Below are 18,786 nucleotides of genomic sequence, written 5' to 3'. Positions count from 1 at the left end.
TTATTCGTCACGAACATGTTAGTTATTATAAATTGAAAAATATTTATAATCTTAGTACGAACAAAATTGTAGTTCTTATATTTTATTATTTGTTTTACAAATGAAATTATTTTTTAATGAATCTATATTTTTGTACTAAACAAAATATCTTCGTGGAAAAAATTATTCATACTTTTGTACTTATCAGACAATTTTAACCTTAAATTGGTTTATACAATACATAGAATGTTCGATGGGAAATTCGAATCTTTGAACTGTTATTTATTGATATTCATAACTGATTATAATCATAAATCAATTATATTTTTCTTTTGATTATAATATTATGATGTACAGCTCTACAATTGCTAATAGAAATATCTCAAAATTGAAATTGATGATAGGATCGCCCAAAAACATACATAATCATAATCGTGACTATCTCAATGAGATATGCAATTGAGGCTCGATTTGCACACATTTCACTTAAGGCATTAAAATAAGATCCGTAAGCTATATGGTGTGCGATTTCACCTCGTGTTCAACATTAAGACAAGTAATGACGTTATTCTTTATGCTATTCTCGTCGGTCGTTAATTACATTACATCTAATTATATGTATACACGTATACAATACGTTTGCGTTCACGGAACTCCTCTTGTCGTTATTTTAACCGTGTAAAAACGCATTAGTCTAGTACTAATTATATTATTCGTACAGGAGAAGACTTCAATTTGCGTCGAGTGGAAAATTAATGGAAAAAAAAAATGTTTGCTTTTACAGATTCCGGAAAAGGATGCGAATGGGAATGTGATACCCGCATGGAAGCGTCATATGATGGCCAAAAAGGCTGCGGAAAAAGCACGAAAAGACATGGAAGAGGAACTGAGTCGACAAGCGGAGGAGAAGCGCTTGCAGGCTTTGCCGCCGTGGAAACGGCAGCTGATGCAAAACAAGAAACAAGACGACAAGTATGTTTTCGCGAAATACGAGCGCACATTTTGCGATGTTTAATAACTAGTCGTTGCGATAATTAGTCGGTGTGTAGAAATTTTCGTCGTCACGGTTTGATTTCCTGCGAGAGCACTGTAGTTGTTTTCACCAAAAACCGTCCAGGCCTCTCCCTCGTCGTTTAAAATAATACGTGCACGTGTCTTTATAGTATCCGTACCCCACGACGCTTGTGAATTAAAAGTAAAAACTAATTAGTCGTGCACACGTTTAAGTAGCGCATAACACGCAGCCGCTCAAATTTTATGATCTTTTGGTTTAGCTCGTTTTTCAATAACATGGAATACGTTAACGAAACATTTTAGGTTGGTCAATAAATATTAGTACATATTAATTACGTATCCTGCACGTTCCAACGATTTCGAACGCATCTATTAGCGACTCGTTTTCGCATGTACGTTTCATAATAGTTTAACATTTCAAACAGTTCATTTGTTACTTATATTTTAGTTCAATGTTTATCTATCGGACATAATTACGAAAATAATCATAAACGGGATTAATGTTATGATTATTAAACGATTACTTTTTTTTTTTTTTTTTTTATACGAATGATGTGCGTATTAACTCGCCGGATTTTATTTTATAATCGAGTACAATTATGTGTGCTACCAACAAGAGTTTTTCTAAGCATTATAATTATTGAATCGTTAAAGTGAAATTTTTTATGTATATATTTTTTTTCATTTATTTTTACGAACGTCTAATACATAATAACTTTAACACAATATGATTTGCTCAGTTTATAGCAGTATATACATATAATATACGCTTCAAATTTTCAACACATTAAATCATGCGGAGGAGTCTTGTATTAACAAATAATAACCGATCATTATTTATTATGTGCTCTATTACATAGCTGGTGGTTAGTTTTGAAAATCCTAATACTTCTCGGTAAAACTTTTTACGAGTACGTAAAAGTACTGCGATGGGTAATTTTCGCTCTATAGAAATTAAATCTAACCATCAACATGTTTAAAATAGTTTTATGCCAATAGTAATTAAATTATAATATTATCACTTTTCCGAATTGATTAAAGTTTCCGTGAATCGATAAAATAAAAGCATTTCCATTTTCAAATACATCTGGAAGAGGGGGAAGAAGAAATGTTACTTTACTATACTTGGGTATTACACACTTTTAACTATAATAGTTCGACAATAAAAACCGTATAAACGTTCAAATAACAGTGTTGACAATTAAATTTTCCGAACCGAAGGAAATATAATATACAACTCTGAAAGCCACTGCAACATATATCGCGTACAACTTATGGACTACGCGTCATTGCGGTCGTTTTTTATGTTTTCAATTGCAAATCATCAGCGGAGAATACGCGTGTCTGTCGAACCGCTATTATACCGCGGTAAAACGAAACGCTATAAATTGTTCGTGTGCTAATTGACGTTTTCGGTGAACCGCACACATACCACTTTAGTTAAGCGGGATCCACACATTACACCGTGCCCTCACAGGAATTTATATATTTTATATTATTATATATTATATTATATATTAATATTATATATTATTATATTATTATATATTATATATTATTTATATAAATTTATATATTTACTTATATAAATTATAAATATTATAGTGTTATATCTATGAATCTACATATAATTATTATGTATATTTATATTTTAATAAGTTATTGATTTAATTAAAATTAACAAACGCTTACATAATTATAAGCAACATTTATTATTTATATTGCGTTTATAAAAAATATTAAGTTTTTCTGTGAGTTTTTTTTTATAAATTAAAATACTTTTTAATTTTAAGGCCGCATTTTGAAATTTCGTCCGGAGCGCAATATTTAGTCGCTACGGTCCTGACCACGTAGTTACAGGGGAGGGCCACTGGGGCCATGCCCCCCAGACTTTTAAAAAATTTAAATTGTTTAATACATTTTTTTCCTTGTGAACTGTAAAATCCCGATTATTCAATTAGATACCTATTTAACAATTTTATTTTGCCTAAAAAACCATATTATGACATTAATACGAGGTGTGTATCATAATATAAGAACGTAGTCGGACTCTAGTGTATCAGTACTAATTTGGCGAAACAACTGTTATCAGTTAATACTTAAAATCCCTCCCCCCCTGGTAAGTCTCTGAAACCACACCTGACACACACACACACACACATTGAAAGCCCTTCGACTTAAAAAACCTGTCTCGTACTTTCAACGTTTTTTTTTTTTTTTGTAATAACGTATCGGTTTGTTGGTGTAGGACGTCGACCCAATCGACGAGATCGCCCGGCACCGGAGCCAAAGTGACGTTCGCCGAATCGCCGTCGCCGTCGCCGCCGCAGCCGGACGGGCACAACAAAGAGAACGATCAGCCGAACGAACCGATGTCGCCGTCGGAGGCCAAAGAGAAACCGTCCGAGGCGGTGCCGCCGCAGCCGCAACCGTCGCAGCAGAGCAACGGCAACAGGGCGGACGGTGCGGACAGCGACGACGACGGACACGCGAAAATCATTCCATGGAGAGCTCAGCTGAGGAAGACCAACAGCACGCTGAATCTTTTGGAATGATGCTGAAAATCGTATTTGAACTATTACAACACCGCGCGCGCGCCTATCGTACGTTCGGACACATGTATATTGTTCCATATTATTATTTTTATTATTTATATTCGTCATACACATACATATACATATATATATATATATATATATTATACCTACGATTATTAATTTTATTTTATTATTAAGTTATACATATTGTACGAAACGCTTAAGGTAATGTTTATAATTTATATGATATTATTATCACACGATCATGCACGTCATGATTATATTACGCATGCGCTGTACACGTACATTACGATGTAAACGTTGTCTTCTCTGTTCTGTTAAAAAAATTATATATATATATACATATAAATCACTGAAAAACAATAAGTGCGAACGTTTAAGATTAAGATCGTATAGTATATATTATGTGACATGTATAATATACCCTTACCGCATGCATTATGTACGTTGACATTAGATAGTTGATTTTATTACCTTATGAACTTAAACGATATTATTATAATATAAACGACATGATATTACCTATAATGTTCTCGCGAATCACACGTTTTAGGGAAGCCTTATGAATTTGTTATTTTTTATCTCATTTGTTTTTTCAACATTGTACGCTCTCGAAATATAGAATATCGATTTTCATTTTGACGATGTGGTACATGCGAGTTTTTATTCTTTGCCACGCTTTTCTCGCTTATCAACAGTAATAATTTGTGTATTATTTAACAGTCTCGTGCATCTATATTGGTTTTTATATGTCGGCGGAATACAAGACCATCCTTAGGATTTGCCAGACCAAGGGTGAAAATAGAAAATACTCGTAAAACCTTTTAGCTACTATATATATATATAGATTATATAATTTTTATATATAACCATATGAGCACATTAATAATTTTATCACACAAACAATTTGGTACGTATCTTAGTTATTACAATTTAAAATCTATGTTTTTTTTTTTTTTTTTATTTACAAGTCTATAATTTATGAATCACCACTTATTAATATTTATATAAATTTGTTTTAATATAAATAAATATAAATTAAATAATACAGGCATATATACAGACAAATACTAAAAAATACCATAATAAAAGCATTGAATTCATTAAAAATAAATTTTTCTGGTCGTACCTGATCATCTGAAACTAATAAGCATGTTGTTTTTTCATCACTACCACTAAAACTGGATTGAGTTTCTACTTTTTCAAAATTAACATCGTCATTATCACTCGATTGGAAGTTAGCATTTATTTGAATTTCAATTTTACCACTCTAACATATTTCTGGTATTTTTTTTAAAAAATTAAAAAATTGAATAAAGAACTTTTTTGACGTTCATGATGATGTTCTTTAGTCATTTTAAGTTTTCGCTTTTCAACACCACTTTCAAATTGACAACATTTATCACCTAATCGATCAACCATTATAATATTATTGTATTAACCACATCCGATATCAACATCAATCAAATACACACTAAAAAAACAGTGATAAAATGAAATGGCAGTGATTATAATTTTTTTCAGCGATTCTAAAGTAGCAATCACAAATAACCACTCAGATACTGAGCTACTAGTTATTGCTACTTTTGGTTTATCATACGAGTATGGTGCAGATAGTGAATATGATATTGTTATATCGATCACTGCTGTAATGCTATTTAATTGTTAAATAATTAATATCATTACATTATAATATTAGCATAATACATGTGTTGAGTCACATGTTTAGGAATTTCAGGATAGATGCAACGCATATTATGCCGTTCCACCATTCTTCTCACAAAAAAAAAAAAACTATCATTATTATTATGATTTAATTTAACAATTTCTGTACAATAAAAATTATAGTACATTACATTATATGAAATATATTAAATTATAATTCAATTACAATATACTGTGTTAAATTCCACAGTAACCTTTTTTTTTGCATATAAATACATTTATTTACATATTTTTGTCTATAAAATAAATACAACATGAACAACACAGACCCACTACCTAGAAACATTTTGAGGTAATGCTTCAAGTCACAGAAATCTTTAGGTAATTAAAACATTATAAGAATAAAATAATAACTAAATAATATTATATTTATAAAATATTTTGCTTATTTTAATTTTTAAACAACTTCCAAGTCTTGATATAATAAGACATAACAAAATATTTTACATTGTATAAATACACATTTGCAGTAACCTTAGACATTCAACATTAACCATATAAGTACACAAAATGACATAAAACTACGTACATATTTATGAGTGCCTGTTCTGTAAAATTTCCTGTTGAAAAAAAAAAATACTATAATTATTGTCATTATATCTGTCCTGGAATTCTACATAAACACTTAAAGCCGTATACTCGACTGGGCCACTTATTATCTATTTACATACTACTGGGTATGAGATGCACATGTAGAGCATATATGAGTACGGTAAATAAATACATTTCTTAGCAACATTTTTCAAAACATATTATTTACATACACGGTAGTACAAAGAGTTGAGCACGCAATACCTACCAATATGAATTCCGTTTAACAAAAAAATGAAATTTGTATAGTATAAGTAGATTGCACTTTGGAATTTACATTTGTAAATTGACTATAACATAAATAAAAACCTTAATTTCATTGAATATCGATAATTAACAGCGAAATTTATGTAGGTCAAATTTAATAAATATATGAAAACAATTCTGAACGGGGATCAATGTAACATACATATATAATATACAAATGTATTCCAAATATATTGATATTTCAATTCAAACATAAAAAATCTACACACAATATTATTTTCACTTAATTGCTATCTAATGTTACTGTTGTCACATTTATATTGGTACATTTTATTCATATATTCCTATGTGTCTATATTTCGTTATCGACAATTTCGCGTAATGAACTCACGGTTTACCTATTTCATGTAATGAACGTAATGACTGGCGATGTTTTTCGGATTGCGTGAGACAAATATTTCTTAATCGGTCGTGGACAAGCTTCAGCTATATCAGTAAAAGTATACAAGTAGATTTTACTGCTATCATTGCTATAATTACTGCTATATTCATTGTAAGACTGATAGTTTCTTTATAACGGATATGAACACTGCATTAGGCACCTATATGAACTGCGTACAGATTCCAGGAGATGAACGACACGGTAAAGAGCTACAGAACAATGACCTCATAGGTTTTGAAGAAGACGGGAAGATTTCCATAACTTCAAATTTCTTTTGCATTTCGACTGAGTGAAAAAAACCAGAATTAAACGTAGATTAGTTCAAAGGCAGTAAAAAAGTCATATCCAACCTCCATGACCGAGATATTGACCCAAAAGTTGACAATACTACATGATTCGTTCAAGAGCACGCTCGACGAACTTCAAAGAATAGTCGACGCCTGCATAGTCAGTGCAAACGCGAGAGCGATGCAACAGAAAGATATTATTTAACAAGTGGACCGATCAAATATCCAACATCAAAACGCGTTTGAAAAGCTCAAGAGTTATATTTGCACTAACTTCTGTGCACCACCTGCGGTGAACTGGTCACCAAAGGCTACAGTAGTGGTGCACGTAGGGGGGGGGAGGGTTATGAGGTCAATAATTCGCCTCCCGAAATGTTTTCCTTCGTTACATTTTAACCTTACCTAACTAAGTTTTACAAACAATTTTACCAACAAGATTGGCACTATATTTATAAAAGTATACTAATAGGCATACATTATTCTATTATAATAAGTTAGCAATTTTCATTTAGATTTCGTTGACCTTAAAAACTGTTCATAATAAATTAAGAAGTTATAAGTATTCAGAATAATAACAAATAATATCATGTTAGGGGCTTATTTTCCATGTACAAATATAAATAGTATATACTGTTTTTGTACAATGTTTAACAATATATTTGCATAGGGTTAACATCAATGTAACATTAGGTACAACATTAATTATTACAGTAAATTATTAATGGCAAAATCCCCCCGAAAAAAAATCCTGTGTGTGCTATTGAGCTACAGTGGTGATCTGTGGCCTTACTATCTGCAACCAATGCATTAGGAAATAATTTCATCAATTATTGATATATAGTCCCACTTGTAGATTGCGCATCATAACGTTTACCAAGTGCCTTGCGTTGGACAACTCTGCCAGTGTGGTACGTGATTTCCCAGTCAGAAGCGCAGCGCAAAAAGAAAAGGATACCGTGGTGTTAGAAGCAGAGCTGGGCAGTATCTTAAATACTAGTATTAAGGATACGTATCTGACATACAATTGTATCTTGTATCGAGATACATTATTTTAATGTATCTTTTATCGTAGATTTAAATACTTTTTTGACTTGTATCCATCATTTTTTTGTGATTAAAGATACTAGATACAATCTAATGTTATGTAATAATACTTACTAATAATTAAGATTAAAGTTTTTCACGTCGAAGACATTCACTTGATAAATAAACAATATATACAATATTTGCTCATAATAAAGATTATATTTAATATAATCTTTATTATGAGCAAATTTTGTAATCAGTAAGTTACATAAATCCAATTTCTCGGCAGAATGTTTTCTTAATTTTATGGTGCTAAACATTTATTTTGGACTATGTGACTGTGCGATGATTGGTTACTTTTACTATAATACTACATATAATTTTTTTAAATTTAAACATATAATAGTTAATAAATAAATATTGTAATTTATAAATATATTTATATTCTTTTTTATTGTAACTAATATAAAAAAATAAATAAATAAATAAATAAATATTAATAAATTAAATATTATATTAAAAATTTATTTATTTATTAAATATTATATTAAATATTAAATGTATAAAGTATCTCAGCTACCTGTATCTTGTGTCTAGTTTCTTTAAAAATACCGAAGTATCTTGTATATTGTATTTAGATACAAACTATAAATGTATCTTGTATCTTATATTTAGATAATTTTTTTTAGGTATCTTGCCCAGCACTGGTTAGAAGATACGCTTATTCCGCTGCCAGTTACCACGATATATGGGTTAACCGATTTTCCTCAAGAACCAATACCGTAACGTATAGACTTGAACATCGATGATGGTTACTCGTGATTAGTGATGATTGACAAGGCAAATTATGAATCATTATGTCTTTGATAATTATTTTTCCGTTTCTAATAACTTTTTTAACCATTTGTTTTTATTTTTAATTTTATAAAAAAAACACGATCCGTTGATAAAACTCATCATAACGTTATAATTTTTTTTTTTTTTTTACAAGATTTTCGAACCTTATTTTTATATATACAATATATAAATATATAAATCCTTGTATAAATCTTTAAGCTGGTATTGTTATAATAATAATATTATTTAATAACTGAAGATAATTGACGATGTAAATTGCTACGTATCTATCGTTAATTTTTTATCTTATTCAATTATTATTTACTGTTATAAGCCTAACATTTATTTAAAATGAAAAATCAAATGGACATTGTTATTATTCAATTACTTAACAAATGAAATCAATGATTTTATTGACTAACCGAAATTGTTGGCACGGTTTTTTTTTTGTTCTAAGTATTTTATTTCTCATGAAAACTCAAGAACTATCTAAAAAAAACTATACTGCTTGGTTAATAAAAATAATTGTAGCGATATTGAGAAAATTTCTTTGAAGGTTTGAAGAAACATACACGTAAAATGTTCAGTTTGATATTTACAAATAAAGAACATTTAATATTTACAACCTGAATAGAAATGTGCCTGTGTGTGGTGAATAAAACGGTTTAAAATCTCACATGCCGTGTAACTTGTTTGGGTCCAAGTCCGCACGCTAGATATGAAACATATGACTCGCAATATCGGCGCAGCGGATTATCTACTCGTACGCAATAACTTTGGGTTTATGGGATATTTGCTCACATTTGAGAATTATTTTATATACTAAAGAAAACAACGCAGTGAAATATAGTTATATAAATTCAATCTTAAAAAGAAAGTACGAGTACTGGTATACTCAATATGCGTTTAATTATATTTTAATATTCAGATTGAAATACAATAAACAACCTCGTGACGTATGATCCATGTAGTAGACGTGAGACTTCTCTGTTCGCTTGAATATATTATATATTTATTTAGTAATAATTACGCAATAAATATAACTATAAATATTATTAACAAATATCAGAGTAATAATAATAATTATAGTAAAAATATAAAAATATGATACTATATTTTTGAAATATACGACTGTTCGTTATAGAAGTTTCGTGAGAACCGTTGATCACGCACGTATACTTCGAATTGAATTCATTATTGATTAATTACTCTTACTTGGAGTTTTTGAATAAATGGTTAGAAGGTTGTATTGGTGCATTCTCATTTCTTTCGCGGGTCAAGTTCCTTGTTGCGCCACTAGACATCGCGTTCCTTTTAACTTTTTGTAATTCACGTGTGACACTACTAATCGTGGCAGAAATCATTCCGTAGACTATCTCACTATTCTCATACCTTCATTATTATCTTGTACAAATGCAAATGTTATGAATCGAATTTTGCGCACAGGGCTCCGTCCATCAACAAAGAAGCGAAAAAATCGAACAGCGCAAAGTATAACATGAGCTCGGCGGGGTCAAACGTGTCGGGCATCAACTTGGAACTGTTCAAACGGCTGAACATCTACCAGATAGTCGGCAGGAAACTGTTCGGCTGCAACGTGTACCGGCTGGCGTGGACCGCGGCAAATGCGATCACGGGATGCGTGGTCGCGCTAACGGCGGTCGGCTTGCTGGTCCAGTGGCACGACTACGCGGGAATCGGTGACCTGGCCCTCGTGCAGCTGCTGTTCTTCTATCTGATCTACAGCCTGTACCTGCTCAAGTGCGTGACGCTGGTGCGCCGCGGCGACGATCTGTGGTGGCTGATCGACGTGACGCGCGAACGGTTCATGGTCAGCGACCGGTGCCGCAAACACGTGGCCATGTTCCACGAACAACGCGCCCGGTCGATAACGGCCACGTACGCGTTGTGCAATTTCGGCTTCTTCGCCGTCACGTCCCAGTGGCTGGCGTTCCCGTTGCTGGTGAACGGTTCGTCGCGCGCGGACGGCGCGACCGCGTGCCGCGGAAACGTGTTCCACTTGCCGTTCCCGGTGGCCACGCGCCGCTACAACGATTACTACGCGCTGTTCTACGCGGCGGAGCTGATCATCACCGTGTGCATAACGTACGTGCAGGTGCTGTTCGACGCGTTCATCATATCGCTGTACTACGTGTTCGTCGTCGACTACGACATCGTCGCGCGGTCCACGGGCAACCGGCCAAGGAACGAGTGCCGACCCGGTTCTCCGACAGACATCTTACGCGTGTGCGCGCCGTCGTTCCGGTACCGGCCGCGCGCGCGAACGAATAGGTAGATCCGATGGTGGAACTAGGCATTTTTTAACGCCCGGGGAAAATGTTAAAATTACGCCCTATCGTAGATCAATAATCAAATACTCTTCTCGAGAATTTTTTTCTAATTATTAATAGAAAATCGTACTTATTGAGTTTTAATCTAATAACAGTAGTTAACAAAGTTTAAAATATCAAATCAGTTGTTATTAATTACGAAAATTACACCCTCTAAAATGTTTTTCCCGGGGATGAATCCCCGTTTTCCATCCCCTAGTTCCGTCCCTGGGTAGGCCGGGCGCACGTCGGACGAGCAGGATCGTGCCCAGAGCTCCTCGGATCAACTCAGAGCTGTTCGATGTAATATTTATATCTTACATTTATCGGTCAACGTTGAAACAAGACAAGACAAAATATGATCGGTTTTGATCGATATAATTTCGCTCCGATCCAGTTCTTTGTTTTCGTGTCGATAGCAGACGTCTTATTTTTTTTTTTTTTTTTTGTATTATTTTCTGTACGTTATCTCATTCACTCAAATTTTACGGTTTTTTATTGACGTTTATTTCACTGTTTAATGGAAAAATACCACAAAAGCGGTATAATAAAATTGCCTTCGTTAGAACCAGTGGCGGTCTGAGAAATAACTGTGTGACATGCTCATTCGGTACAATTGTTAATCATTTGAAAAATATCAGTATTACAACTTTGAAATCACAAAATACGACGATCGATCCACAGGGAACTTTCCTGATATCCCGGTGGACAAATCCGCAGCTGGTCTGAACTCATCTTGACGTCTAGTGTGATAACAAAAATTAACTATAAATTAATACGTGTTTGTTTTGCTTGTTCTGTTTTGTTTTTAGGTGTGAATAGAATTTATTCCGAGTAACTCCCAGCAGTTTTATTCTTTCAGTGTTCCCCCGGCCTAACACGGAATCGAAACGGTCGAAAAACAAACGGAATAGTTTCCCGAGTCACTTCGATGCGTATACAAACATTAGTTCATCATAGTAATAATAATAATTAGACGTTTTTCATTATCGATAGTGTTTTTGATTCGGTTTTACTTGTATACCTATTACGTTAATGCTTTTATGCACGGCCGTCAACGATTTATCTGTAATAACAAGCAATTTTTCCAATACGTTTCACCAGTATTTTCATGGGCAGATGCGGACTGGGAATATTAAGGCCTAGGGATATTCGATAATGAAGCGGCCCGTTTTATAATGTTTTTGTAGACATACTTGTAACAATACATAATTTATAAATTAAAATTGGTCCTAATCAATTTTTGAAAACTGAATAAACAATTTTTACTTATATCAGCATATTAACTTTCGGTAGGTTCAATTCGGCATTGGACAACATTTTACAATACAACTCGTACCTTTAATTATCACCTATCAAAATATTACTGAGTAAATAAACATGATTGTCAGCACATATTTTTAGTAGAATATTAAAATATACCTACCAGTTATATGAGTTATATTATTATTCTAATGCTTCTGAGTTAACACATAATCTGATAATTGTCACTGGCCTAGGGAGAAAAATCTCCCCAACTTCTTTGGCCAGACCGCCTCTGCCTTTGGATGTCATCTAGTCTGGTCATGTATTACATTAAGGTATATTTACTAGAATACCTGTGATATAGACGTTTATATAAATTTAATACGATTCAATAACTATACATTTGTAAAGTCAATAAATTGTTAAACTATAACTAAAATCTTAAGCGTTGTGCGTTTCAGGAGATAAAAATTATCGAGTGATAAATTGTTACAATGATTTCATATGAATTACAGTTGATTTGCAAAACATGTATCTGTAAGTATTATATATTTATATTTCAATCATATTAAACATAGACACTAGAATCTATCTGTACTAAAATAAATCTTTAGACAGTTGTTCAGTCAATGTAATAATTAAAACAATTTTTAGATAAAAATATTTGTAACAGCATTTTTCTATAAAAATAACTATAAAATGTGTTTTTTTTCAGAAAATTATTCTATTCCATCATAAGACTTATTACTTTGTCATATGTTGTTTTGTACTCGGGTTTAATCATATCCTTAACATACTCTTTTGTTATGGTAAATAATCAAAATAATTGCAATAGATTATGCTGATTAACAGTAATTATGTTGCTCAAGGTTTTCTTATCATCGGAATCGGTACCAATTCTCAAAATAATCAAACTATCCTCTGCATTTGTTTATATTTTATTTGTCTTGTTTTACTTCAGTTATCTTATGGGAACAATTAACATCAAGGTAATGTAAATGCATAAATTAAACATTTCTTTCGTTCATCGATACAATATTTTTCTATAAAAGAATCAATTAAATTCAGTATGTATAGTTATAACTGGACTGCAAAGGATATAAAAACTAAATTACTGTTGATGCTTGCAATGCGTATGGAAGATGCCAATAAAATTATGATAAAAATTACACCCAATAAAGTTGTAAATCTACAACTATTTACTAGTGTAAGGATTAATTACTATATGAATATTAAGGAAAAATGTAACATCATCTCTTTTATGTTGAATGCAAGTTTTAATTAAATCCAGAAATGTTGGAAATGGGTTATTAATTATAATGGTACACTTCAGATACAAATTCATGGATTTCATGTGACGTTTAGCAAATTCATTGGAAAAATAATCAATGCTTTGAACCATCACACACAAACACAAATGTTTCTTTCACAAAACTTTTAGACTCTAAGTGAAGCGAAGAATATTATGGTTTTATAATGATGTTTGTATTTTATTTTTTTAACACTTTTTCGCATAGAAATCCTGGTCCAAAAGTTTTTTCTATGAACTTTTTAGATTTTAAATTGGCATGCCGTGGTAATTTAGAATGGTAATTTTTTTAAATCTTAATAGTTTTTTCTATGCGTTAGGAAAAAACTGTTCTGAAACGGTAAAAATACGCTGTAAATATAAGACTTTCACTTTTTAGATTTTAGTTATTTAGTCATAATTCCTAAATTAATGTGGCTAGAAACTTGAAACTTTTACTTTGTTGCAAAAATATTTTTTTTCGTATTTTAGAACATTTTCAAATAGCAATTTTGATTTAAATATAAAACTTTAAAAATACCTAATTTTTTGAAAGTCTTTATGTAATAACATTTTTATTTTGAGATATTAAGTGAAAATTTAATATCAGCTAACTCATATACGAGTACTTATTTACCACTACTTATTTTTTTTTAAAAATCGTTAGTCTGAAATTTACTTCATAAGCGTTTAAGTAAATGTTATACCTAACATTTTTACGGATTTTACTGTTTTACATCAATTTTCAATATTAAATGTTTATTAAAAAAATTTGATTCAAAAAATTTGATTATGTCAGTCATAATGAAACTTTGTATACAGATAAATATTTGGTAAAAAAAAAAAAAAACCTACCAATTATTAGACTAAAATTGGTAAAATACACTCATAAATGGTTTATTTTTATACTGAACCTTTACTCAGAGTCATTCAATACGATGGTTTAAGTTTAGGGATTTCAAAATCTGTAACTATTACTATTATCCAGTTCGAAGACCAAAAAGAGAAAGAACGAACTTCTATCACTATTATTTAAATAATTAATTAATATATTTATACAATAAAAACTTGTTTTTTTTATACATGAACAATAAGTATTTAAATGTAAATTAACATGAACACATTTGGGGGTGCTAAGTACACCCGAGTCCCCAAAAATGCGCCTATGACTGTCTATGAAAACCATAAAATATTAATTTACAGAATATTTAAGTCTAGCTGATTGTATGATTATTTTACCTGGATTATTGATGTTTTCGTGTTCATATTCAGGGGCGAGCTAGGTAACGAGGGGGGATCAACTGGACTTATTACATTTTAATTAATAAATATTTTTAGTTACTTGTGCTTAATTCATCCAAATTCAGATATTCTAATAGTAAATGATTGGTGTTTTTTTCATTTAATTTAACATTACATTTTGTACCCAGCTAATTAATATGACACTATCAAGGGCCCAGAAGGCGATCGCCCCTTTGTCTCCCTGGCTAGTCCACCCCTATTCATATTTATTATGAATAGTTTTTTTAATAGACGGCCATTTTTGTGAAAAATCATCTCATCTCATAATATACATTCAATACGTTCTGTCATTTGACATTTATCATCAACTCCGACTTTTCCTTTTTACTCAAATGCTAACATATTAAATGGGTTATTTTTTTAAGAATACTTTTTCCTGAAATGCTTTCAGATTTAATTGGGAAATTTCGAGAGTCGAAAAATGACATATCAACGTACAAATCCTTATGCAATTAAAAGTACTTATTTTGAGCTGCATCAGCTGATAATTCATCAGTAATTTTATTTATATATTTATCTATTTTTGGCATGAAATCTGGCACGGTAGTCGTTTTCACAATGGCCGCGTTTATCCTTTAGGATCATCCAGTCCACGGGGCGTACCGTTAACGCGATACCCAGTTTCCCATCCATCATAGGAAGGGGACCTGGAACGGTCGCATGCACCATTCACAAATAAAAGAACCACCGAAAATGAGTGCGAAACATTCAAAAATCATCTTCAAGTCCACCAACTTTCAACATGGGCAAGGAGCAATCAACGGTGAAGGCAACTGAAACGGGGTCTGATCCCGACATCGGAGACCATCAGGACAACACCAATCTATTTAACAGTTGCTTATTTTTCTCTGGATCTCATATCATAACTAGCCCAAAGAAACTTTTTTCTTACTTCTAACTTTATAAAAATATAGTAATATAGTAAAAAAAGTAAAATATCAATTGATAAAATAATTTAATAATATAATAATAACATCAAAAATAAAGATAAAATACACTAAGTAAAAACAAATGTACACAATATCAAAATAGTATTCTAAATTTCAACTATTTTTATTCATTTTAAATCCAAAGGAATTCTTACTCTTTATTTTCAACAGGAATTTCTGTATGTATTCGTATTCCATGCATTGACTTAATTTCATTTTTTAAAACCTAAAATAAATAATATTAAATGAAAATATACTAAATTGGCAGCATCATTATAATTTATTAAGTATACTATTGGTAATAAATGCAGAAAAAATATAAATATTGTACTTTATTTTATAGAATTATAATTTTGAGCTAAAAAACAAATATAGACACAATAATCATTAGTTTTATAATTTGTTTAAAATTTAGGTATGTAAATATGTAAAACCTAATTTTATACAAAATAATTATTTTTAAAGAATTTATTATACATTTATGATAATGATAATCATAATTAAGAAAAACAGAAGTATAGGCAAACATATACACATTAAATCATAACAAATGGTTACATACTTCATTAATAAGTTGATGTTGTTTTACTATACTCATTCCTTTGAATTCTGTTGATGAAATAAAAACTTCAAATATAGCACCACAACCTCCTTAAAATACATAAAACTAAATAGAGTACATAAAATCAATTAAAAAATATTTTTATAAGTAACCACAATTATTTTACAAGAATTAAACTGCAAATTAAATGTTCAAATATAGCTTAAATAATAAGTAAATAAACTTTGAAAATTAAATAATATCTATGAACTTGTTGGTATTTGAGTAAATTTGAAAAATACCTAAAATGTATTTAGATTTTAGTGGTACCTACCTATAATGAATTATTTTATTATATATTGAACATTTAATAAATAGAAGTTGGTTATTAAGATATATTGTCAATATTTGTCACTGAAGTATCATAGTAGATTATTATTATTGACACAACAACATGACTTATTAATACCAAACAAGTTTTAAAAATAGATTTGAATTTGTTGTAAAGTTTACTTGAAATTTACTTCCTCACACTTTTTATTTAACTCTTTTTAGTTCAATCAAAATTAATTTATAAATAGAAGTTTTTGGTTTTGGTGAAATTTGAGTTAATAAATTTGAAAGACATAAAAAAGTTTGCTGCAAGTAGACTTCATTCAAAATAATTATAATTTTTCTAATAATAAATAGAAATAAAATATGCTATTTGAGGTGTGTAGAACCTGTATTTAAAAATATGTTACAGAATAAGTTTTTCTTTCAGTGCCAAACTGACTCAAATCTAAAAAAAAATAAAAAAAAATAAAAATATTCACTAGATACAACACATAATTTATTTTGTCTTTGAAGTTTAACTGGCCGTGTTATAAAACTTTGCTTTTACGGATTGGTTCAATACGGTTCTACACACCTATAAAATGTTTACAAAAATTAATTAAAAGGATTTAACACAATTTTAAACCTTTTAAAATGTTGATAAAATTTCATAATACAAATCATTTTTTATGTTGTACATGTCAACTATTTTTTTAAATACATTACATTGGGAATACTTAGCAAGTAATACAAATATGATTGCTTATTACTGATTTAAGGATTCATAAAAATGAATGAAAATATTAATTATTTTTAAATATATTATATCGCTTATTTCCACCAGAGATTTTACTATAGTTATAAAAAAACAAAAAAAAAAAAATTATAACAAATTAAATTTTCCTAAAATATTATGAATATAATGATTTTGTGTATAAATCTCAAACAAAATTGAATGATAACTTATACTATTACATTTTTAAAATTAATAAAATTCAAAATGTATTTAATATAACAAAAATATAATTAAAAATGAATGAATTAAAATTTAATCACATAGGGAAGGCAAAAAAAAAAAAAAAATGCACAAATTTAATGAAATAATAATAAAAATTACCTGAGATATCCTTAATTTTAATTTCTTTGGCTTGGGGAAATTTTTTTGATAATGATAGGTGTAAAATATTTTCACCACCTTTAAGGGTTGCTACATTGGCATTGTCAGTATATCTTCTTAAAGCAAACTATAACATTTAAAACAGTTATTACTTAGTGTAAGGAGAACAAATCTAGCTTAACCCCTGGGCAATTTTCGATTTTGTATCTTAGAATATTAAAATAATTGATAATAATAAATAATAGTAGATGTTTAAATTATGCCTACTTCAATATAACTCATGTGGAATACAATTTAATTTTGTACAATTCAGTTTGACAACATACTTTTCTTAGATTAATGAAAAAATTACTTAGTAAAACTACTAGATTCATTTACTACGCTAGAAGTATTTTAATAGAGACTAAATCCCAGATTTTATGTTTTAATTAACTTATATTACCATGTAAAATAGTTAGTCTGAATATTTCATGTTTATTTTTTTAACTTGTAAAAGAAATTTTGACTTTAAATAAATATTTCATCTTCCAAAAGTATAAAGAAAAATATTTAAAAGAGTTTAATTTTGATAAGATAAAAGCATTCTTTGTTAATTTAAATAATTTATAAATTACATTTGGAAAAATATAAAGTAGATTATCAGTAAATGTAAGCTTATATAATATATTTATGTTTTTTAATCATTACAGATTAATGGAGAAAATATTAATTAATATTTTTCAAAAGTAATTTTATTTTTTTAATTGAAAATTAACCTACACAGAAAGTAGCCAAAGAATTAAAAGTATTATTTCATGCTGTTCGACTTACGATATTTGTGCCAAATATTTTGACACTACGGTTTGTAATAGAATACATTTTAAAATAAATTATATGATTAAATAAACTATATAAAATAATTTTTCTAATGTTCTAAAGGATCGCCAAATCATAAAACAAAAATTGTACATACAATTATTATCATAATGACTAAAATGTAATTTATTTGATTTTCTGTCCTTATCACTGTTATCAGTTGGCGTTATCAAATTGGAAACGTTGCTGACGTCTATT

General features: G+C 30.0%; 3 protein-coding genes across 8 annotated transcripts in view; 2 read left to right on the top strand and 1 right to left on the bottom strand.

Annotated features, from left to right (window-relative positions):
- LOC112685478 overlaps positions 1 to 4,203 on the top strand; it is a 75,307-nt gene extending 71,104 nt beyond the window's left edge. For all 6 annotated transcript variants that reach the window (XM_025557378.1, XM_025557379.1, XM_025557383.1 and 3 more), the window contains 2 exons: positions 764 to 951; positions 3,242 to 4,203. In XM_025557378.1, coding sequence (XP_025413163.1) covers positions 764 to 951; positions 3,242 to 3,548 — 495 coding nt within the window. In that variant the 3' untranslated portion in view covers positions 3,549 to 4,203. The remainder of the gene's footprint in view (positions 1 to 763; positions 952 to 3,241) is intronic.
- Positions 4,204 to 9,877: 5,674 nt separating this feature from the next.
- Positions 9,878 to 13,682, top strand: LOC112685465. The gene is made up of 5 exons (XM_025557361.1): positions 9,878 to 10,931; positions 12,957 to 13,050; positions 13,111 to 13,232; positions 13,292 to 13,448; positions 13,533 to 13,682. The coding sequence occupies exons 1-5, from the start codon at positions 10,165 to 10,167 to the stop codon at positions 13,680 to 13,682; spliced, it is 1,290 nt and encodes a 429-aa protein (XP_025413146.1). The 5' UTR covers positions 9,878 to 10,164.
- A 2,150-nt stretch (positions 13,683 to 15,832) lies between these two features.
- On the bottom strand, positions 15,833 to 18,656 carry LOC112685453 (bolA-like protein 3). The gene is made up of 4 exons (XM_025557351.1): positions 18,544 to 18,656; positions 17,734 to 17,860; positions 16,323 to 16,411; positions 15,833 to 15,986 (listed from the first exon to the last, which is right to left on the bottom strand). The coding sequence occupies exons 1-4, from the start codon at positions 18,589 to 18,591 to the stop codon at positions 15,912 to 15,914; spliced, it is 339 nt and encodes a 112-aa protein (XP_025413136.1). The 5' UTR covers positions 18,592 to 18,656; the 3' UTR covers positions 15,833 to 15,911.
- Between the last annotated feature and the right edge of the window lie 130 nt (positions 18,657 to 18,786).

Source organism: Sipha flava, unplaced genomic scaffold (genome assembly GCF_003268045.1).
Source record: "Sipha flava isolate LNK unplaced genomic scaffold, YSA_version1 277_pilon_pilon, whole genome shotgun sequence".
In the NCBI taxonomy this organism is placed as follows: domain Eukaryota; kingdom Metazoa; phylum Arthropoda; class Insecta; order Hemiptera; family Aphididae; genus Sipha; species Sipha flava.
Note: the sequence above shows the minus strand (reverse complement) of the source record. Positions and strands in the feature narration are given on the sequence as shown.